This window comes from Lissotriton vulgaris, chromosome 12 (genome assembly GCF_964263255.1).
Source record: "Lissotriton vulgaris chromosome 12, aLisVul1.2, whole genome shotgun sequence".
NCBI classification, from domain to species: Eukaryota; Metazoa; Chordata; class Amphibia; order Caudata; family Salamandridae; genus Lissotriton; species Lissotriton vulgaris.
Genome location: NC_141700.1, coordinates 71,530,462 through 71,550,995, shown reverse-complemented (window position 1 = coordinate 71,550,995; position 20,534 = coordinate 71,530,462). Strand labels below are relative to the sequence as shown.

At 45.5% G+C, this 20,534-nt stretch overlaps 1 protein-coding gene across 2 annotated transcripts in view; it reads right to left on the bottom strand.

The window, feature by feature from the left end:
• The window catches only part of LOC147673331 (nuclear receptor ROR-beta-like), a 125,950-nt gene that overhangs the window by 29,028 nt on the left and 76,388 nt on the right, over nt 1–20,534 (bottom strand). For both annotated transcript variants that reach the window (XM_086947169.1, XM_086947170.1), the window contains exons 2-6: nt 15,283–15,368; nt 11,059–11,200; nt 8,959–9,366; nt 7,500–7,621; nt 4,743–4,875 (exon numbers count right to left, since the gene is read on the bottom strand). In XM_086947169.1, the coding sequence (XP_086803295.1) occupies nt 4,743–4,875; nt 7,500–7,621; nt 8,959–9,366; nt 11,059–11,200; nt 15,283–15,368 (891 nt within the window). The remainder of the gene's footprint in view (nt 1–4,742; nt 4,876–7,499; nt 7,622–8,958; nt 9,367–11,058; nt 11,201–15,282; nt 15,369–20,534) is intronic.

Sequence of the window (20,534 nt, the reverse complement as noted above, 5' to 3'; positions counted from 1 at the left end):
TGTTCTGAAAATGTGCTACTGGGGTCCTGGAGGCCAAAACATTAGACACACGTACTTTAACAGCTGTGGAAGCAGCTGTAGGAGGAACAAAGTTTGCTTGACAAAATAGCAAACAAATAGATTCCTACAGCCATATTGCCCTAACGATACAAAGGATTTGCTTGGCAAGGAGCAAGGACTCAGGAGTCTGAACTGAAACTACTCTACACGGAAATCAAACTTATTTTAGGCTTGCACATCTGAAGTGGCAATAGTCTGAGGTTTATCTTTAATATGGATTCTCCTCTAAAAGACATGCACTAAAATATTACTTTGTTTCACAAATAATATAACAAGCTGATTGGTCACAGAATAGACACATACTTAACTTAGTTGAATTATACACTTATTATTTTAAAACTACCCTAACTGCTCAATAAAACGCTACACAATTATCGGGATTTGCCAAGAAACCAGACTAAAACACATTGAATGGTCTTTCATTGGTACATTTCCTTGTGCCTACAGAAGAACCTCACTTTTGCCTCGAATAAACTCAGGTGTTTGTTTTTCTCAATCCAGACATAAAATCGCAAAGGCTTGAAAGGTTACAGCTCAGCCTTGGCTCACCTAAGGATTCTCCAGCGAGGATCGGAATGAGGAATTCACCTTAGATCGTGTCCAGTGTGGAATCCATACCTGCATTGATCAGTCCCAACCTCTCATGTCTGGGCTTTCAAAAGACACTGGAAGTGTACACAGTGATGATATTAAATGTATTATCAACTTGTATATATAAACCGCTGAATACTGAGGTTAGCCTTATTTCAAATACTCCTGATTTTACAAGCTGGTAGAAAGAAGATTCAGTGATTTGTCTAGAATTGCATATTTAAGTCATGGGGGAATCCAACAGTAGAACTTAAGTTTCTTCATTTCACAAATGAAAATTCTGCAGCCAGGTAACACGACCTTTGTACAGAACGGTATCAATTGATTGTATAATCCTCAGTATAACAGGGAGAAAGAACGGGAAAATATCTTATTATTCAAGAGCTTAGGGCTCTCTTACACTTCAACAGAGAAAAAAGTATCTACAAAAACCGCGTTTGACTTTTTAAGACAAACATCTGAACTGTTGCATAGGTTGTGCTTACATTGTCATTACGCAACACCAAATAATCTATATTCTGCTATCAACCATTGGGACACTATACCAGTGCTTAACCAATCTGATTGTACATGATACCACAGTGCCTGCAAGTGTCTACCACCACCTCCCCAGAGACATGAGGAAAGGCGTGTAAGGGCTCTTTTCACATGGTACTTACTAGCTATCTTATTCATGTTTGTAACAAGATGCTACTCATTTCCCCATAGTATGCTTACTCATGACACCAGCTTAAGAGGGACAAGAACTATAACAGCATAAAACTTTTTTGGGGGAAATGTCAACAAGGAGACAATGTACAACTTTTGCTTCCAAGTGATCTAGGTAGTGCATTTATGGTCTAGGATTTCACTCAGGAAAGATTCAGTTATTGCTACTTACATGTAAATGTAAATGTAAATTGATACTTGTATAGCGCACTACTCACCCGCAAGGGTCTCAAGGCGCTTGTATGAATACCGCTGTGGAACCCATCCTGGCTTTCCCTGTGAGGCGTCCACTCCTGAGGACCCCCAAGGTGGAGGCCAGGCATCCTTAGCGTTGTGGGGGCCGTTGTGGAGATAAAGCAAGCTGATGCCCAGAGTTGCAGAGTGGGACTCCATGATTGGAATAGGCACCGAGGTGAGAATTATCAGGTCCGTAGAATTTTTTAGCCCAAACCCGCTGAGGCGGGGAATTGAACCCTGGTCCCGGGCTAGACCTTTGCAGCAGGGTCTGCCGCTCTAATCATTGAGCCACACTTCTCCATGTACAGCTCTACATCCAATGCAGCACTGTATTTGACAGCTCCAAATCAAATGCATATACATGTCACGCATGCTCTGCTACATGTAAGTTGTATGGATTAAAGCTCCATGTACTTGCATTTATACTTATTGCCTTATCCGTCCATCAGGGCCAGCCCATAAATGCCACTAATGAGTGCTTGAAGACAGGACAGCTTTTTCAGCCCTGACAGAATCAAACATGTGCTGTGACCGAAGGTTTTATTAACACAACGGGACAGTCAAAAGCAATAAAGGCTGCCAGGAGTGAGTTCTTAAATAACGATAGCCATCAACATGTGCTTGACATGCCAAAAGGATGAGAACACAATGGGATATTCTCATTAGAAATCATTGTGAATTACATACAGTATCTAACAGTTGGAGTTTTTCAACAACAACAGATCAGTTGAGGAATTTTCTGGAAAGTCTACACACTCAGAGGGTGTCATTTAGAACCATGAGGTAATAACAGGGCCAACCCCACACCAGTGTAATTAACATTTGCAGAAAGTAGGAGGTGTATTTTTACACCAGGCTATGGTCTTAATGGTAAGTAAGGAGGACCCTTGTGAGCAAACAGTGTTGTATGCATTTTCCTATGTTAGGACTCTTTCCAATCTCTTTGCTGGGGCGGTTACCACCAGATTTAAGCTGGTGAGAAATGTCCTCATAAAAACAAATACGAATGCAAACAGTATATGCTAGTATGAGGACATAGCCTAGCTAAGCTAAAACTGGCATTCACTTATTTTCAACCTAATCCAGAAGAAGAATGGCAGAAGGTAAGATGATCTTCCCTAGGAGGGGCACAACGCCTGCACAATGGCAGTGCACGCAACTCCTTCTCTAAAACGGAAGTTCGCAAGGAGCATGGCAGCAATGGCTACTGAAACCAAAGTAGCCTCTTTGATACTGTACCTAAAGGAGGTGACATTTGAATAAACCTTCAGCTAGAGCATGAGTGACCCACATAGGTCACGGCAGCAAGATCCAAATCACATTTTCAGGACTCCTCAGCAGTGATAGTCATGGTGCCACCTACTTTTCAATTCAACTTGTTGAGTGTTTTCATGTTTATGTCCCAGGACAATGCTGCTGTAGAAAATGTTAAAGTGGCTAACCTGTGATTTATATCACAATAGGTCTCAAGCATGTGCGATCAAACGAAGGATCATTCTAGAATTCCTAATATTGCGGATTGTTAGAGATGCAAGACACAGGAAGCAAAGCTTCAGTAAAAACCAAAAGAAAGGCAGAGAAGTGCAGCCGGATACCTATCAAGAGACTGACAGTGGAGCGCCATGGGGCTGGGAAGCCATTACTCAAGAGATCCTGGCGAATTATGGCCCCTGCTATGCTTTTTTTTCAGGGCGGACTGCTAATAGCCCTATTGCCATTATCTTAAGAACAATAACATTGGTTAATTACCACCCGCCCACATTATTCATCTTCACCTAAGGCTTGGGCCCATGATTGTCGGGAGGGTGAAAATGCTGAACTCGAACAGTGGATTGTTGGGAGCTTCAATGAAAACAATGCGGGCTGACAGAGGACTTTTGCTTCAACACTCCATTGTTTCTCTAGATTGCTCACTATGTAACTTAGGACATTTTGCCTGCAATGAGTGGAATATTCGAATTGCTTTCAAGGCCTTCTTCTGCCTTAGGCTATTCTGGTTGTTAAAAGCCATCGCCTCGTTATCAGACCTTACTCGTGGCTCGGGCACGTGACTCAGGTACTGGTACTTTAACGAAGTATAGTCCGAGCCACAGTGCCAAATGAAGTGCCAGATCTGAGTTATCACAAACATATTTACATTTCCACCAGGGTGCTCCTGGGTCCCAGTCATTAATGACTGCAGTCGGAGACCCTAACGTCAAGACAGTAGGCAAAGTTTGAATATTAATGGAGTTATAGCTTTATACTGCTGAAACATCACAATGTTGCAACTAAATGGCAGATGCACCCGTAAAGTAACACGTGCTGATCGGATGTTATAGTTTTCAAATAATGAGCTGTAGGGTGCAGCAAAATGTCTAAAATAATTGTTTATAATCCGTTATGTGAGCATTCCAATGACGAGCACTCAACAAGCGATAGAAAACTCATTCATGTACCATCAGCCTCAAGATGACGACAGGTGTGTCATTTCAGGGTGTTTGTCAGAATATGGTCTACAGGGATGTCATTAGACATGCATAGTGTGTCCTAAATATAATTTACAAATACTTCATTTAACTGGGTGTAGCATAACAACCAATCTTTCTTTGCCCTCTATACCATCATGACGTGGCTCTTCAGCTAAACAGGTCTGCGGACCCCCCGCACCTTGAGACCCTCACGGGTGAGTAGCACGCTTACAATTCCCTGATTGATTGATGCCACTCTAGACAGGGCTGACCTTAAGCGAACCATCATCCCTTTCCTCATGGGAACAGTCTATCCTGAACTGTCGGCTAGTCCCCATTCACAAGGCAAAATAAACAACCCCAGGTTGGCTTTGGCTTTATTGGGCCTCTCACTGAGGAATAATTTGGATCCTGTGTCAGAGAGAGCAATAGACCCACATCTGGAACACCCATGGCCACCTTAATCTCTGTTCTATAGCTATCTGGAAATGTGGCCTTGATACAACCTGCAGGGGGCCTGGGAAGTAAATAAAGTAGCGTGTCAGTGTCGAAAAATATGTTTTAACTTAAAGGGCACTTAAGATTTGTCATTTACTTCATGGAATAGACTTTATTCAGCTCAGCTGTCTTGGGAATTTATTTCTGATTAAATGCTCGATATTTGTCCAAGGATTATAGATTTTCAGTAGTCCCAACCTGCTTTGAGAAGGATGATCTGGTCGTTCTGGCACAAGTCCATAAAGCCGTCGAGGCGCTTGGCAAACTCTACCACATACTGGATGGCGTTGGATATCTGCAGGGCACACTGCTGCCACATAACCTCACAGGGCTGTGGGTGAAAGAACATCATCAGAAAGTGTTCAGAAAGAGTTCAAGAGGTGAGTCACTAGACACACCCCCACCGCTTCACCAAACTCGCCCCTGCCACTTCGCCAGACTCGCCCCTGCTACCTCTCACCAGACTCGCCCCTGCTACCTCTCACCAGACTGACCCCTGCCACCTCTCGACAGACTCACCCCTGCCACCTCTCGCCAGACTCGTCACTGCCACCTCTCGCCAGACTCGTCACTGCCACCTCTCGCCAGACTCGTCACTGCCACCTCATCAGACTCGTCACTGCCACCTCTTGCCAGACTTGACACTGCCGCCTCGCCAGTCTCGTCCCTGCCGCCTCGCCAGTCTCGTCCCTGCCGCCTCGTCAGTCTCGTCCCTGCCGCCTCGTCAGTCTCGTCCCTGCCGCCTCGTCAGTCTCGTCCCTGCCGCCTCGTTAGTCTCGTCCCTGCCGCCTCGTCAGTCTCGTCCCTGCCGCCTCGTCAGTCTCGTCCCTGCCACCTCTCGCCATTCTCGTCCCTGCTGCCTCGTCAGTCTCGTCCCTGCCGCCTCGTCAGTCTCGTCCCTGCCGCCTCGTCAGTCTCGTCCCTGCCGCCTCGTCAGTCTCGTCCCTGCCGCCTCGTCAGTCTCGTCCCTGCCGCCTCGTCAGTCTCGTCCCTGCCGCCTCGTCAGTCTCGTCCCTGCCGCCTCGTCAGTCTCGTCCCTGCCGCCTCATCAGTCTCGTCCCTGCCGCCTCGTCAGTCTCGTCCCTGCCGCCTCGTCAGTCTCGTCCCTGCCGCCTCGTCAGTCTCGTCCCTGCCGCCTCGTCAGTCTCGTCCCTGCCACCTCTCGCCATTCTCGTCCCTGCTGCCTCGTCAGTCTCGTCCCTGCCGCCTCGTCAGTCTCGTCCCTGCCGCCTCGTCAGTCTCGTCCCTGCCGCCTCGTCAGTCTCGTCCCTGCTGCCTCGTCAGTCTCATCCCTGCTGCCTCGTCAGTCTCGACCCTGCCGCCTCGTCAGTCTCGACCCTGCCGCCTCGTCAGTCTCGACCCTGCCGCCTCGTCAGTCTCGTCCCTGCTGCCTCGTCAGTCTTGTCCCAGCCCCTCGCTAATCCCATCCTTTCTGCCTCATCCACAGCACCTCTTATGTCTTAACTACTTCCTTCCATCTGCCTCATCAGCCTTGCCCCTGCTGCCATCAGAGCCTCAGCCCTTTCGTCATTCCTTCTGACTCAGTTTCACAACCAAGCCATGTAACATGCTTCACTGATTCTGTCTCAGCCTCACTCCTTCCATGTTACATGGCTCACTACTTCCTCTTACCCACATCACCACTTTCAACTCAACCGCCTCACTCCTTCCTCTTAACTGCATAATGCGTAACCTTCACCACACTCCAGCCTTCCTCTTAGGTTTGTTACATTTTCACTCGCCTTCCTTCGTATGCGGTCTCCTCACCAATCCACTTCCACCAGCCGGACCCCTTCCCTCTCCTCGAGTTCTTTAGTCATGCCCACTTCACTCCGACCCATATTGCAGCCTCTTCCTTTTATACCTGCATCATACATACTTTACACTCACCCCACATCTTACCCCTCACCACATTTCCTCTTTCTGTAACCTGCTTCACCCCTTAATGCCTCTCCCTCAGTATCCAACTCCTTTCCTTTAACCCACCGCCGCCACCCATGCTCTTCCTGAACCTTCCACCCTCCTTTTATACCTGCTTAACCCCTTCATTTGCACCCACCTCCCCACTTCCCTCACCCACCTTGCCTCTTCCCTCAAACTGACTTACCCACTCCTTCTCAACTACTTTGCCACTTCTTTTTGCAGACTTGTTTCTTCATTATATCCACCTTACTTCTTCTCTTTAACGTGTCTCTGCGTTCCTTCATTTAACTTCACCATTTATTATGCATCTGTATTGTACCATTCCTCTCACATAACTCACTGCTATGATCCCACCTATCCTCCGTCTCACTCACCGCACATTGTCCTTCCCATCCACCTTGTTGTGTCCCATTCTCTTGTCTACCATCATTGCTCCTTCCCTCCTACCTCACCCATTTGTTCCATCTTCCCTTCTCTGAGATCTACCTCACTGGATGTTATTGTATTCCGGAGTGTTTTAACCAGTGTTTAATTTGCACACAAAAAACAATAAGTGCAAGGGCCCTCGTCAGGAGGCCACTGCAGCTGGCACCACTTATTACCCCTGCCAGTGCTGCCAATGACAGTAGCAACAGAACTGCTATTCATCACCCTCCTAGAAATGTGATGGTCCAAACTATTCCTGTCCCCCAAAACTATAAGAATTGCTTGATCTGCAGGTATTAGTCCTTTTCATGCAAAGTGAATTAGTAAGCAACTGTTGCTGTGCTCATATCTGAATCAGACATACAGCGCCACCATGTGGCAGACTGTCATAAGTCCCAGTGTTCACAATTAAGTGCCGGTGCCAAGCACAGGAAACCACAGCTCAAATTAAGCACAGGTTTTACCCCCATCAGGGACAAAGCTACTCATTAAATGCCTCTAGAAAAGGTCAATACCAATTTACTAAACTAGTGATCAGACTTATACTGAAGGAGTATAGATTGTGCTTACAATGTTAGGAAAAAACCCAAAATGGAGAACACAAACCTTGCTCTGCAAGTTCCGGATCTCATCCAGTGAGTAAAGGCTCCACAACAGTCTCTTCAACTCCTCAGTCGTGTACTGACTTGTCTCCAGGTGGGACTTGATGACATTCTGTGCCACGCAATCTGGTTGAGGAGAAAAAGTGAACTACATTTTATGTCAGCATGATTTGAGGAAGGCGTTATTTTATCAGGGCGTTTTCGGAGAGTATCCTAAGTTGAACAGACCAGCAATCACCAATCTTCAGGGAGCCAGCTGCAGCGATCCACAATGCAGACAATTCAACGACTCATGGTCACGGGAGATGACTAACATGGAACCTCCTTAGATCAATATAGTGCATTTAACATCTCCCGGTGCCAGGTTAGATGAAATTCAACACACATCTGTAACGAACATCTCTAAGCCAGAGTACATTGGTATCTACAATTCTATTAAACTCTCTAATTTTGATGACTTTTTGGGACATCTGATATCTTTTGTTGGGGCAAGTAGTGGTGGATTTCATACATTTTCCAGAAATTTGAGGGTCACGTGAAAGACTGGCGAATAAGGAAGTAACTCACATTTCTCAAGGAAACTTGACCCATATAATTGTGCCTTCCTCAGTAAATGGCAGTGTTTTGTTCAGTGCATGTTGACTTGATATACTGAGACCACAAACCGGAAAGTTCTAGGTTGTTAGGTTTTTAGTTTTTTCAATCCCGATTTGTCACCTCAATCAAAGTTATTTTCTATGTGTTCACAATACAATTCCTCTTTTCTAAATAGGTCACTTTGTAAGTGGATGTATGCTGGGAGGTGTGTCCACAAAGAGGATGGACTAAAAAATCCTGGTCAATCTGCACCTCTGCCATCCTCCTCAAGAACACACTGGGAGAATGGACAAAATGAAGTAGATGCAAAAGAATCCTGCCAAATCACCGGCATAAAACAAATCCTGCTGCCCTTGGTGGGAAAATCTGAAGCTTAATATGACCCCAACTTCCTCTACAGCACCCAAATAAAGGAAAGGGTATGTCTTGCAAGAACATTCCACGTACACCAGTATGGAAGCTAAGACTCCACGACTTGTTGGGATCCTTTGGTAGATGAGGCAAGTTGAAAAGAATGACTACTGTAACCAAAAACCACTAAACAAACCAAGACAGCCCATGAGAATCAATAACAACCTCTGGAGGATCCCATTGAGTAAGTTGGTTTCCTCTGGGCTAACAAAGGGTCTCTCCAAGATGGAAGATGCAGCTTGGACCTGCTATCTGAGTAGAACAAGAGAATAGGACGTCTCTGATGAGAGGGGCATTTAATATTGCACAGGGGTGTATTTCGAAGAAGACCTTTTACTGAAACATGACCCTGGAAATTCATGAAAAGCTTTTAACATAAATTTTACTGAGGGTTGCCGGTTCTTACATGATAAGTAAAGGTTGACATGTATTACTCGTCATTTTTTGGTACTGACCGATTTCCCCTATCGACTCATCCGTGGTCAGCTGTTCACCCTCCAGGCCGTGGCTGAAGATGCCGGGAGGCAGCATCAGGTCATAGCGGGACTCCTGCTTGATCATCTTGACGTCGTTGAGGTCCAGGCTGGACTGGTCAGGGGAGGGCTGTGCCGACGTCAATAGGTCAAGGCTGTAGTAGGAGTTTCCGGTTTCAGGGGTGAGGGGGAAGTCAAAGAGGAGCCCGTCGGAGAAGGTGCTGATGTCATCGAGGTCAGAGAGATTGCTACTGACGCTGGTAGTGTAGACGCGGCTGAGTCCTTCGCCATCTTCCTTGGTGGCACTTTGGTCCTGGGTCTGCTGGTGCTTCTGAACTTCTGCGTACAAGCTGTCACGCTGCTTCTTCGACATTCGGCCAAACTTCACAGCTGCAATGATAGAAGGAAGGTTAGCGGAGAGTAGGATTCAAGGACCAGAGACATGCAGAGCAGAATAGCATCTGCCCCTCTTGACAAGAAGACATTGTCCCCTTTAAGTAATGGGGCACAAGCACAGTAAAATCCAAATCTAAGATTCTCACCTGCAGTAACTCTGAAACTACAGATAAAGGAACACTCAAGACATGTGTCAGTTCACTCAAGTGTTGTGGTACAGCACCTCGGCTGTTCCCTTTCCCCAAATAGGTATGACAATTCTCCCTAATACTGCCCTTTCGTACTGGAACACGCATGGAGCCATAGGAATTCGCCTGAACTCTGAGCGGCGGAAACTCCACCACTCTAGTACTGAAGAAAACCCACCATGTAGTAACTTACCCCAATTCTAGCGCATGCTATCTATTGCCACTGCTGGACTAAGGCTTTAACCTAGCTATACCAGTCTCCAGCCACAATCATGGCTTGTAGCAAAAATAATATGCTCCTATAGTTGCTTCTCCAAAACCTGGCCATTTGCACTTTAATCCGTCCTTACATAGCAGGTGGTTTATTTGAGCAGAGTGCCTGCACTCAGCTCTGAGAATCTGCTTTAACATGTTACTACAATAAACCGGCCACTCCAACATTGAAGCCTTGTAGAGTCCTATCAACGCATCCTTGTGGTGTACCACAACAACCCCATCTTTCCAGTACCGGAGCCTTACAGAGTCATCCCAAGACACCCAGACCCTGACCCGATGGACGCCCATGCCATTTGATTACAATGACCGCTTATCCACTTCAACTGACCTTAACCCAGGGTAAGTCCGCCGTGTGTGTAGTCTGGTTCCTACAAACACATTCCTACGCAACCCATCCAATTATGTGGCATGACATCCCTGACCTTTTAGTACTTAGGCCTTGGAGAGCCAGACCCAAGCAGTACTATGCTCATATAAAGTCATGCCATACCCTCTAACCTTTGACACAGCATGCCCATTACCGCCGTCCCTAGACCTGTGCCAGTGTGCCCCAAAGGGGACACGCATACGCCCAGCTTCCAGCGGTTAGGACAAACAAATCTACACAAATGCACCCTAATGTTAACCTGCTTGTTGCCATCCTGTTCCATTGATAGGCCCCGATGAAACCAAACCCATGTTCCTCCAACAAACCTCCTATGCAGAGCACAACCAGTAGATACATAACCCTTCCAGTACTTGAGGCCACACTACTACAGCCTCAACCTAACCTGCAGCTCAGCGTCATTTCAAAGCACTTAACACCCTACAGACACACTAATAGTAACCAAAAAGCTGCTGCAACCCTATACTCACAGTAGACGCTGTGCTCAAAAATTCCTGCTTGTAAACTGCTCGAGTGTTGACATTAATCAGTGTCCAAGAGGCTGGGTGGCTTATTGCAAAATTGGGAGAATTTAGACAGGTGGGTGGCTGTGATTTGCCTGTAGGGTGGAGCTGTGATAGTCTTGCACTAGGCTAATACTTGGGTTGGGTTTGTTTTTTTGATACTTAATACATACACCCAAGACACTAAAAGCAGGTTATGCTTAGTCTGAAGTTGAAAAGTAGATATTTTGGCAGCATGGCCTTTCCGCTACATACTGCTACTGTGCCCAGGAGTATTGGAACTCTGTATACCATTCATGTTGTATCTAAATCCCGTTGACCACGGTGGACTCACCATCGCGCGACATGCCCAGTGCCAAGCACTTCTGCAGGCGACAGTGCTGGCACCGGTTGCGGTTGGTCCTATCGATTAGGCAGCTCCTCTGACGAGAACAGGAATAGGTGGCATTGTTCTGCTGACTCCGCCGGAAAAATCCCTGGGAGGGAAACAGAGAAAGGAGGAGTGGTCAAGTTAAACATTGAGAAACACCATCCTTCACATATGCACCAAATCTCCAGCCATCGTAACCCTCAATTCCTCACCCACACTCTGAGTTGGATGCGCCTGATAGAAATCCTCCTAATTTATTTTGAATCCAGTCTGGTCCTACCACCAGCACAGCGATCATCAATCTTTAGCCTAGAATTTTTAGACCGGTGAGAAATTTTAATTTCTGAAATTCCTCAAAATTCTGCATTGGGTCATTTTGCCTAATTTTTGCACAGCGGAGACTAGTTTGTGAAGAAAATATCTCGGCTACAGAAGGTTTCTGCTTGAACCACTGTCCTGCCAATATCTCATGTGACTTTATTATGTGAGGTATGCCCTGGTGTACAAAAACAGTCACACAAGATCTAGTCAAACCTCTTTTTAATTAAAGGCACAATTTTGTGGATTTTCATACAATTTTGGGGCGGTGGCGGGGAAATCACAGTTTCACACACCTCTAAACTTGCATGCCTCTATTGCCGAAATAGCATAAGATTCCCATTTTTGTTCATATAGGGCATATCTTCTGTATTTCTTTGTTTTAGGACATACCTTTCACACCCAATGTCTTGTCCATATCTAATATCCAGCACGTCAGTCCCACATCCACGAGCCTGCATGCATCTTCCACACTCAGCAGGGCTGCCCGGGTGTGAGCAACTGGAATTCCTTAGGTGGTACAATCCTTGCACCCTATACAGATAGATTAACACATTTTGTTTCCCCAAACACTGTTGGTTTTCTTATGTATAGCATGTAATACTGCGGGACTAGGTTGAGCCTAAATGCCCAATATTCCAGTCCAGTGGTGGCTCGCAGAGGTAGTGCTGTGGGGCATGACAGGGGCGTGGGGGGGAGGGGTGGGGGGGAAGGAGGAGTGGAGTCTGACTTACAACGGCAAGGAGTAAAGTAAGTACATAAATAAAACTACTTACCTTGCGCTCGCTGCATCGCCGAGTTGGCGATGCAGCAAGGTAAATAGTTTCATTTATTTATTTACTTTACTCCTTGTCATCATATGGCCGACTCCACTACCCCCCCCCCCCTGCCCCGCCACACAGCATTACCTCTGCGAGCCGCCACTGGGTCTGACTATAGTATCAGAGGAAGCTTCAAAGATCTAGTCACAGACAACATTTGGTCCATTGGGAAATTTGTCAGATGTTAAGTGCAAGTTCATATTTGAAAGCTGAACTGCTTGACTGCACCCCAGTCTCTGTGCAAGCTACATATCAAAGACCGCTTTCAGTCTCCGCCTTCTTCACTTAAAGCGGGCTGCTTTGGACATAAATGCCAATGTTGAAAGAGTCCATCCACAACATTTATTTACTTAGAAGATTTATAAAGCGCTGAGTGAAAACTTTAGAGTACTTCAGAGCACTAGCGGGAATCACAAACGTAGAGCTTGATTCCAGTGTCTGACAAAGTTAGGGTCAAATCAGGTAGGGTAAAAGCCAGTATCCAACATTGTTCAATTGTGACCTCTGTACACTGCACGCAGCTCAATTAAAGCTACTCCAAATTGTGTTACTTTTAGGATTCACCTGGTACATTGGGCGGTAAGGGGAGGTGGATGTGTAACGTGTGACTACAGTAGGAACGTGATAGCCCACCTCTGGGAAAGGTATTTCTGGACATGGCCGATTCAGGGCCTTACACCAGGTTTGCCTCCTCTTCTTTTAACATTTGTGATTGGTGTGAGCTGAGGGCCTAGGTTTTTCAGCAATGTTGGTTGTTTTAGACCCCAGACACTCACCTCCCAAGTATGCCGGGTCTGGTGGCTCAGTGGACTAATGCGTCCATTGTAGGGCTTATGTTTAACCTCATAGTCACAGGTTTAAATCCCGGCAGGTCCACCCAGACTTTCATCCTTCTGAAGTTGATAAAATGAGTACCATTGAGTTGAGTAACAAAAAACATTAGTTATTCAGTGCCAAAATGCACTTCTGGGTGAATGTGCACTTTACAAATACACATGTGCTATCTCAAAATGGAAAATACCTTCCAAAATTAGTAACCATGAAACAAAAAAGAAGACTATCAAAAAAGGATCTTGGGGTGCAGAGAGTAGATTGCCTAGCTGGGGCCGTTGCACGTCTTCTTTCGGGCAGATGCGACATCTGATTAGCTTATGGTTAGTTCTATCTGCAATGGGATAGGGATAGAGTTGCCAAAGCGATGGAATGGAATTCTGCCCACGATAAATCAAAGTGGTTAGGAAGCCTTGGCTCAAGCACTTGCACCCACCATTATTGTAAAATTCAGCAGTGAAAGTGTACAAGTGAGTCTACTGCAACCCGTAAAAAACATGCGTAACTGTGAAATGGACAACTGAGAAAAGGACCATACAGACGGGCAAGCCAAAACTGCCCGAATGTTTTTTTTGCAGAAACTGTGTCAGCTACTCTGGTGTCTTTCTTTACATAGCAATCGATGTCTTAGTCACTATCACACTCCCCTATTTTACTTAATTTTCACATTTTGTATCATGCCAATACAAACACTCTTCAATCTCTGCGTAACTATTTTTGCAAGTATCCCCTTCCTCTCTGCCCCACTCTCTTTTCCTTCCTACATCTATCTCCCTCCTGTTCTCTTTCACTCCTCGACAAATGGAGACACTCCCGTATGTGATCACGTGTACTGGAGTGACTGAAAATACAATGCAAACATGGTGCAAGCAAACTCACGAGCTCACAGACAGTAATGAACACTGGGATACGTGCTGGCTGCAGAAACAAGAAAGGATTTGCTTGAACAGATGACCGAATCACTACTGCTGCTATGCAATGTTGAAAGGCATTCACCTTATAGCTCTGTATTTGCATTCATATAGCGCTTACTATCCCTGACGATGCGTCAAAGTGCTTTTTCAGGGAGTAGCATGCTACTTCGTAACCCATAGAGGATTAGTGGTGAATTAGCATAGTGAAATATGAAATAATGTGAGTTTTGAGTATGTTAGTTTGTTATTTGGATTGAGAAGGATAGTGGAGGGATAGAAGAGGGGAAAAGTTTGCATTTATATAGCGCTTCCTTCCCCTGAGGAGGAGTTTAAGAGCTTTTCGGTGAGTAGCTCGCTATTGTTTGTATTAAAGGCTGTCGACCCGAAACCCTTGAAGTTAGAAATCTAAAAAGTGTAAGTGAGGTACCATCTGTTTGAAGGCCACGCCCTGGAAGCACAAGCAGCTAGCCGGGTGGGGCAGGGGTTCATGGGGTCCTGGGCCAGAGATAACGTTGCGACCAACCAAACACCTGCAACTCCGCGCCCCACGAGTCACACACTAAACAGACATGGGTACGCACACACACAGTACACCCTCTCATCAACTTACACAACACGCACAGTGGTGTCCAAAGCAGTGAATTTTTTAACGTGTGTGTGTCTTTAAAATATTTAAATCAGACTTTGTATGCGTATCCCTATAGCTATATTTAAATATACATTTAGAGATATATACACACACATCGTACAAAGTCATATCTACACATTTTTTGCAACAACGAATGGTTGGACAAATTATTGTGTTTCAAAGGTGCATTGTCTGTGTCGCCTCCTGACACATTAAGCAGGGTGGGTGGTGCAGAGACGTAACTAAACACACACACACCGCAACAGAAATTCCGTCACACACACACACACACACACACAAAACAACCTGGCACTAAGCAACAGGCATATAGATGAGATGGAACGCAAAGTAGACACACACACACACACACACACACACACACATTGGAGATGACACACACATATACATATACACACACATCTCATACCACACACACGACATACATCACATGCAGGAGACATACAACGCTCCCACTCACTACATACTCACAGGAGACATATTTCTCACACTCCTGAAACATGCCTCTCACACGCACACGCACTCAACAGCTGTACATACTCAGATACACGCCAGACCATCGCAGGAGCTCAGCATGCGATGCAGTCATTTCAATAAAGTGTCCGTGAGTTGTACAGTCGCATGGCGCCCTCTAGCGGCGAAGACGCGAGTGGCATACCTTGCAGCCCTCGCAGGTGATGACGCCATAGTGGATCCCCGAAGACTTGTCCCCGCAGATCTTACACGGGATCACCTCGATTTGAGCTGAAAGACACAACACAACAGACTGGGTTTGATGCATTTCCTCGACAACGCACAAAACAAAATCACAGACCTGCCAAACTGAGCCAAAATCTCACCGTGTGAGGAGGGGGCGGTGCCTCGTGCCGAGAAGTACCCAAGAGGCACTTTTGCCCCCAACCCCGCCCCAAAGCCCCCTCCCCCCAAAACAAGCATTTGCAATGCAATAGGTCTCGCATTCACACGATTTTTAGCTATTGGCATTGTAAATGACAATGCCTTCTATTTATGTTTTGGGTTTTAAAACATAAATACAAGGCATTCTCATTTACAATGCGCCGTAGAAGCAAGTAAGCTCCCAAGGATGTCACAATGGCCACGGAGCTGCCCCTCGCGGCAGTCGAAGCAGGTAAGCATTAAGCGCATAACTCGGCTCACGCACAGCTTTTGAAAAACAACGCAACAGTTAAACTGCCCAATTTCATGCGCGGCGAAAAAAAGGGGAAAAAAATGCTGAAAGAAACGATAAAAGTTAAAATATGCCTTTGTCATAACTTTTCATAAGAGATCAGACCTATGACATCTGAAATAAATGTTGACAATGAACCAATCAGGCCTATAACCTTACTGTATTGCATCTAAGCTTTCCCACAATGCAATCATCTGCACACAGTCATAAAATTGTAAATATGTACAAAAATATAGTTGAAAAATAATACACATCCCCTCTGAAAGGAGCTGAACACGGATTCAAACTGTGCAAATAATCTGGGCGCCAGATTTGTCAAAGTGGGGAGATCAACAAGAGCATCCTTGAAAAACAGAGTGTAACCATTCCACTAATATCTAGGGCGGCTGGCTTTAAGCCCTCCCATGCTTGTGACGGAACCGTTCCGTCACAAGCCTCGGGTGGGCTGTGCTGGTAACGGAACGGTTCCATCACGGCCCTCTCGCCGCGCCTGGGCGGCGCGAATTCCACGCCTGCGCTAACGTTCTGTAGCGCGGGCGGGGCTGTGACGGAACCGTTCCATCACAAGCACAGCTCACCTGCATGCCGTGACGGAGCGGTTCCGTCACGAGCACGGGACCACCGCGCGCCCCCCCCACCCCTTACCGCTGCGGCGGAATAGCCGCCGCATGGAAGGGGTTAACAAATGCTCTTCACAACAAATAGGTCAGCCCTACTGGATTCATCAAAACTTATCAGAATAAAAAGATCAGACCAACGACCACCACAGAACTTTTCCCAAATTAAATCCAACCTTTAGGCTTAATCATTGGCTTATAAGAAGCTCAGGTCCTCGGCATTATGCATGCCATGTTATGTTATATATATTTATATTGCGCACGGCTACTCAAGAGTGTCCTGGCGCGGAAGGCAAAAAAACGGTGAGGAGCTGAAAGCAACTGCAAATTTAGGTGAACAGCAACGTTTTTAATTGTTTCCTAAAGAGTCTGGGATCTTGAGTGTTTTGCAACTCGAATGGAAGGGAATTCCACGCCACTGCCACCCTGAAAGACAGGGAGCTGCTTCCCACTCTTGCAAGAAAAAAGCGGGGGATCACTGCCAGACATTGCGAGGCTGAACGCAGATGTCTTCGTGGAGCATAGAAACTGAAACGTTTCTTAAGATAGAGCGGGCCAGATCCATGGCGGGCTGCATGGGCCAAAGTAAGGGCTTTGAATTTGACTCGTTGCGCCACGGGAAGCCAATGCAGATTAAGCAAGTGTTGTTTTACGCTAGATCTGCCAGGGATGTTAAGCAACGATCTGGCCACCGCATTTTGTATAACTTGGAGTCTCTTAAACTGGTATCCTGGTAGGCCGGTGTACACTGCGCTGGCATAATCAAGGCCAGTAAGAATCAATGCACGGATGACCATCTCCTTGGCTGCCCTGGGTAGCAAAGGCAGGAACTTTCTAGGAGATTTCAATGTGCCATAGCACTGGCCTGCTAATTTCTTTATTTGCGTGGAGAACCGGAGATTATCATTGAACCAGATCCCCAAGTTCTTGTCTGCCTGACCTGTAGAGCTGGGTAGAGGGTAGTCTGTCCGCCAAAGAGCCTCCCGGAACTGCGGAGGAAAAGATCCATATAGAAGAACCTCCGACTTATCCTCGTTGCACTTAAGCTGAGCCAATGCCAACCATTTAAAAACTGCAGTGAGACAGTTTTTAGCCTGAACTGGGGATTTATCTGTATCCCTCCAGGTAAAGAGGAGCTGGGTGTCATCCGCATGGACTAGCAACCTTCAGGCATACGGTCATAAATATATACAAAACTGCTGTTGGCAAAACCATATGCAACTGCTCTCAGAGGGGCCTATCAGATTATTAACCCCTTCAGCGCTGCACGAATTCCGCTGCGGTGCTGAAGGTTCTAAAGAACCAATGGAACCATGACGGAACGGTTCCGTCATAAGCAAAGGCCAACCGACGCTCATGACTGAACCGTTCCATCATGAGCATGGAAGGGGTTAAATAGCACATTTACAGCCCCCAGGGATTGTCAGAGTGGGAGACCAACAAGAAAACCCTTGTTTAATGTAGCAAATTTGTGAGGCTTCATGCTGAAAAATGTTTGCCTCCAGCCTTTAACACAATGTACTAACAACTCACCCTTAAAAGTGTATTTCTTTTAGACATCCTTTTCACAATAAATAAGCCAGGCCTGCTGCCAAATCCACAACTTTTCAAAATAAAATATGCAATTAAAACGCAACTCAGACTCCTAGTGAACCAATGAGGCCTATAGCCATTATCATTACTTGGTCACCCTAAGTAGCTCTATAGAGCATATAGTTTCCCACAATGCAACCCTCTGGCATACATACAGTGATAAAATTACAAATAAAGTTACAAGTGACAAAAATAAATACAACCCCCTCCTACGAGGCTGTTACAAGAATTATTACAGTGAAAATCTTCTACACCGCTAGGGTTTGTCACCGGGGTTTGGTAACCCCAAAACCCTTGCATCCTACAATAATCTGTAAGATTCCTTGGAACAAAATAGCTGTCTAGAACATTTTATACAGTACAGGATCCTCCCACACTAAAAGGTTTATTAGCTTTACCAAATGCTTTACACTAAAAGAAATAATGTCTACGCCCTTGCCATAACTCCCCTTAATAAACTGATGCGGCCCGTGGCACTGGACATACCTTTCCCAGTGAACCATTTAGGGTGAAAGCCTTAATTAGTGGCTTGTCATAATAACAGGCAGTTCAGGCTAGACTGTTCCTACTGGAGCAGAACCAAGGCTAATTTGCATATTGTCCCTTCCTGTCTGCACTAGCACAGTGAGCACAAACAAGATGGACTAGCATAGGACCCAGAGTAATCACCCCTGGCTGAGGTGAATTCAAGTATTCCTCCTATTTATGTTTTGTTTTTATCAGTGAGTGGTCTCACGTGGAGCGAGTTTGCCCACGCGAGAGTTCTGGAGCCTTGAGGCTAAGGATAAGAAAAACTCAAACTAGCTTTGCTTGTGCGGTCATTCAGATTGATGTAGCCTATCTGTTTGGGCAGCAGTGTTCTTATTAGAGGAGGTCGGGCTGGTTTGCATCTGGTAGGCCCCCACCTGTGGTGTCACAAGGAGTACAAATGTCAGGTACTGGAATATTGGCGTAGAGTAATCAGCAGTGTTGTCAATAACTTCAAGCATTCTAGCCATCACTTTTATCTTCTATCGGTGAAATGCTCCAAGTGTTAGGAAAGGCCGTGGGGTTGCCACTGAAGAAGGTTCCTGCATGTAGACAGGTTAGATATTGAAACGATTCATCTATGTTCTAAAAATGAATGCCCCCGAAAAAGAGCCGACAGGAACAGAATGCATTTGGATCAGAATGAAAATGCTCACGGATTAATATGAATATATAAAATAAGTGATCTGTAATGACAGGTACAATCACAAATGAGAAATATATATATATATATATTTTATCAACAGCAATTTAGCAAATACCACTGTAACGGGCTAAAGAATCAGACCATGGCAAGACAGGGAGCACTGGTCAAATATTATTGGAGAATGCGAGCAGCAGAGGACGACTCCCTGGTACATTGCTGTTGGCTGGAAGTCGAAAAGCAATCAAAACTGACCAACTCGATTCATTCGGTCCTAAAAAAATCAATTGAGGCTTTAAAGTTAGAGGAAGTATGGCAAACAACACCGTCCTACTCAGAGTTTAAACAATTGGTCAACAAAACAGTTAACCAAATGTCCCAAGACCAGGATAAAGCCACGCTGTCCAAGAAAACAAACGCATGGACGGTGCTCCCGACATATAAAAAGCTAAAGCCCCAACCATACCTTCTGGAACACTTCGCAAACCGAATGAAACAGCAATTAATTCTACTGAGATTGGGAGTGTACCCTACCAAAGATTTAACTCCTAAATGGAAACGCACCTGGCCCTCAATGGATTGTCGCCTTTGCGGACATGGTGATGAATCAGTGCTCCACCTACTCTGTATTTGCCCGGCACTATTACCCGAACGGAAAAAACTGCTGCGGCCGTTGCCGAAAAAAGAGCAGATAAGGACATGCAGATCCGCAGTAATAAAATGTTTAGGAGGGTCAACAGTGCAACTGGCATGTAAATCACTAAAGTTTTTAAGACTCGCTGCAAAAGCGCTAGAAAGGAAAGATATAGAACTTGATTCAGAAAATGCTCAGACAATCACTCCAAAGCAAACATAAGCAAAAGAATCAGACTCCTCAAGCCAGATCAACTCCATAAGACTAATAGGCATTAACCGTACTATCTTCCTTTACTTATCCATGTTTTAACAATCAAATGTTTTAATTGGAATTTTATCAACTAACTAGTGTTTACAGTTTATACATGAATTTTAAATCGCAGGTGTTTAAGTGTTTTTAGCGGTTAATCCGCTCTTTGTATGATTTAAACCAAAGCAAATAAAGTATTACTTATCTTCTTCCACTGTAATTAAATAATATTTTGCACAATGAGTAATGAATTTTGAAAACATTTATGATCACTAATAAAATCATTTATTATCACTAATAATGAACTCCTGCATCATTGTGTTTGGTGGTGTCTGGACTGTGAACGGGTGGTCTAGCGGGAGACGGTCTGTTTACGGGTATGCCAAGCACAGGTTCCAGGGTCCACTGAGGTGTCCTGCTTTTCAGATCCTCATCCATCACCAGTCACCACGGA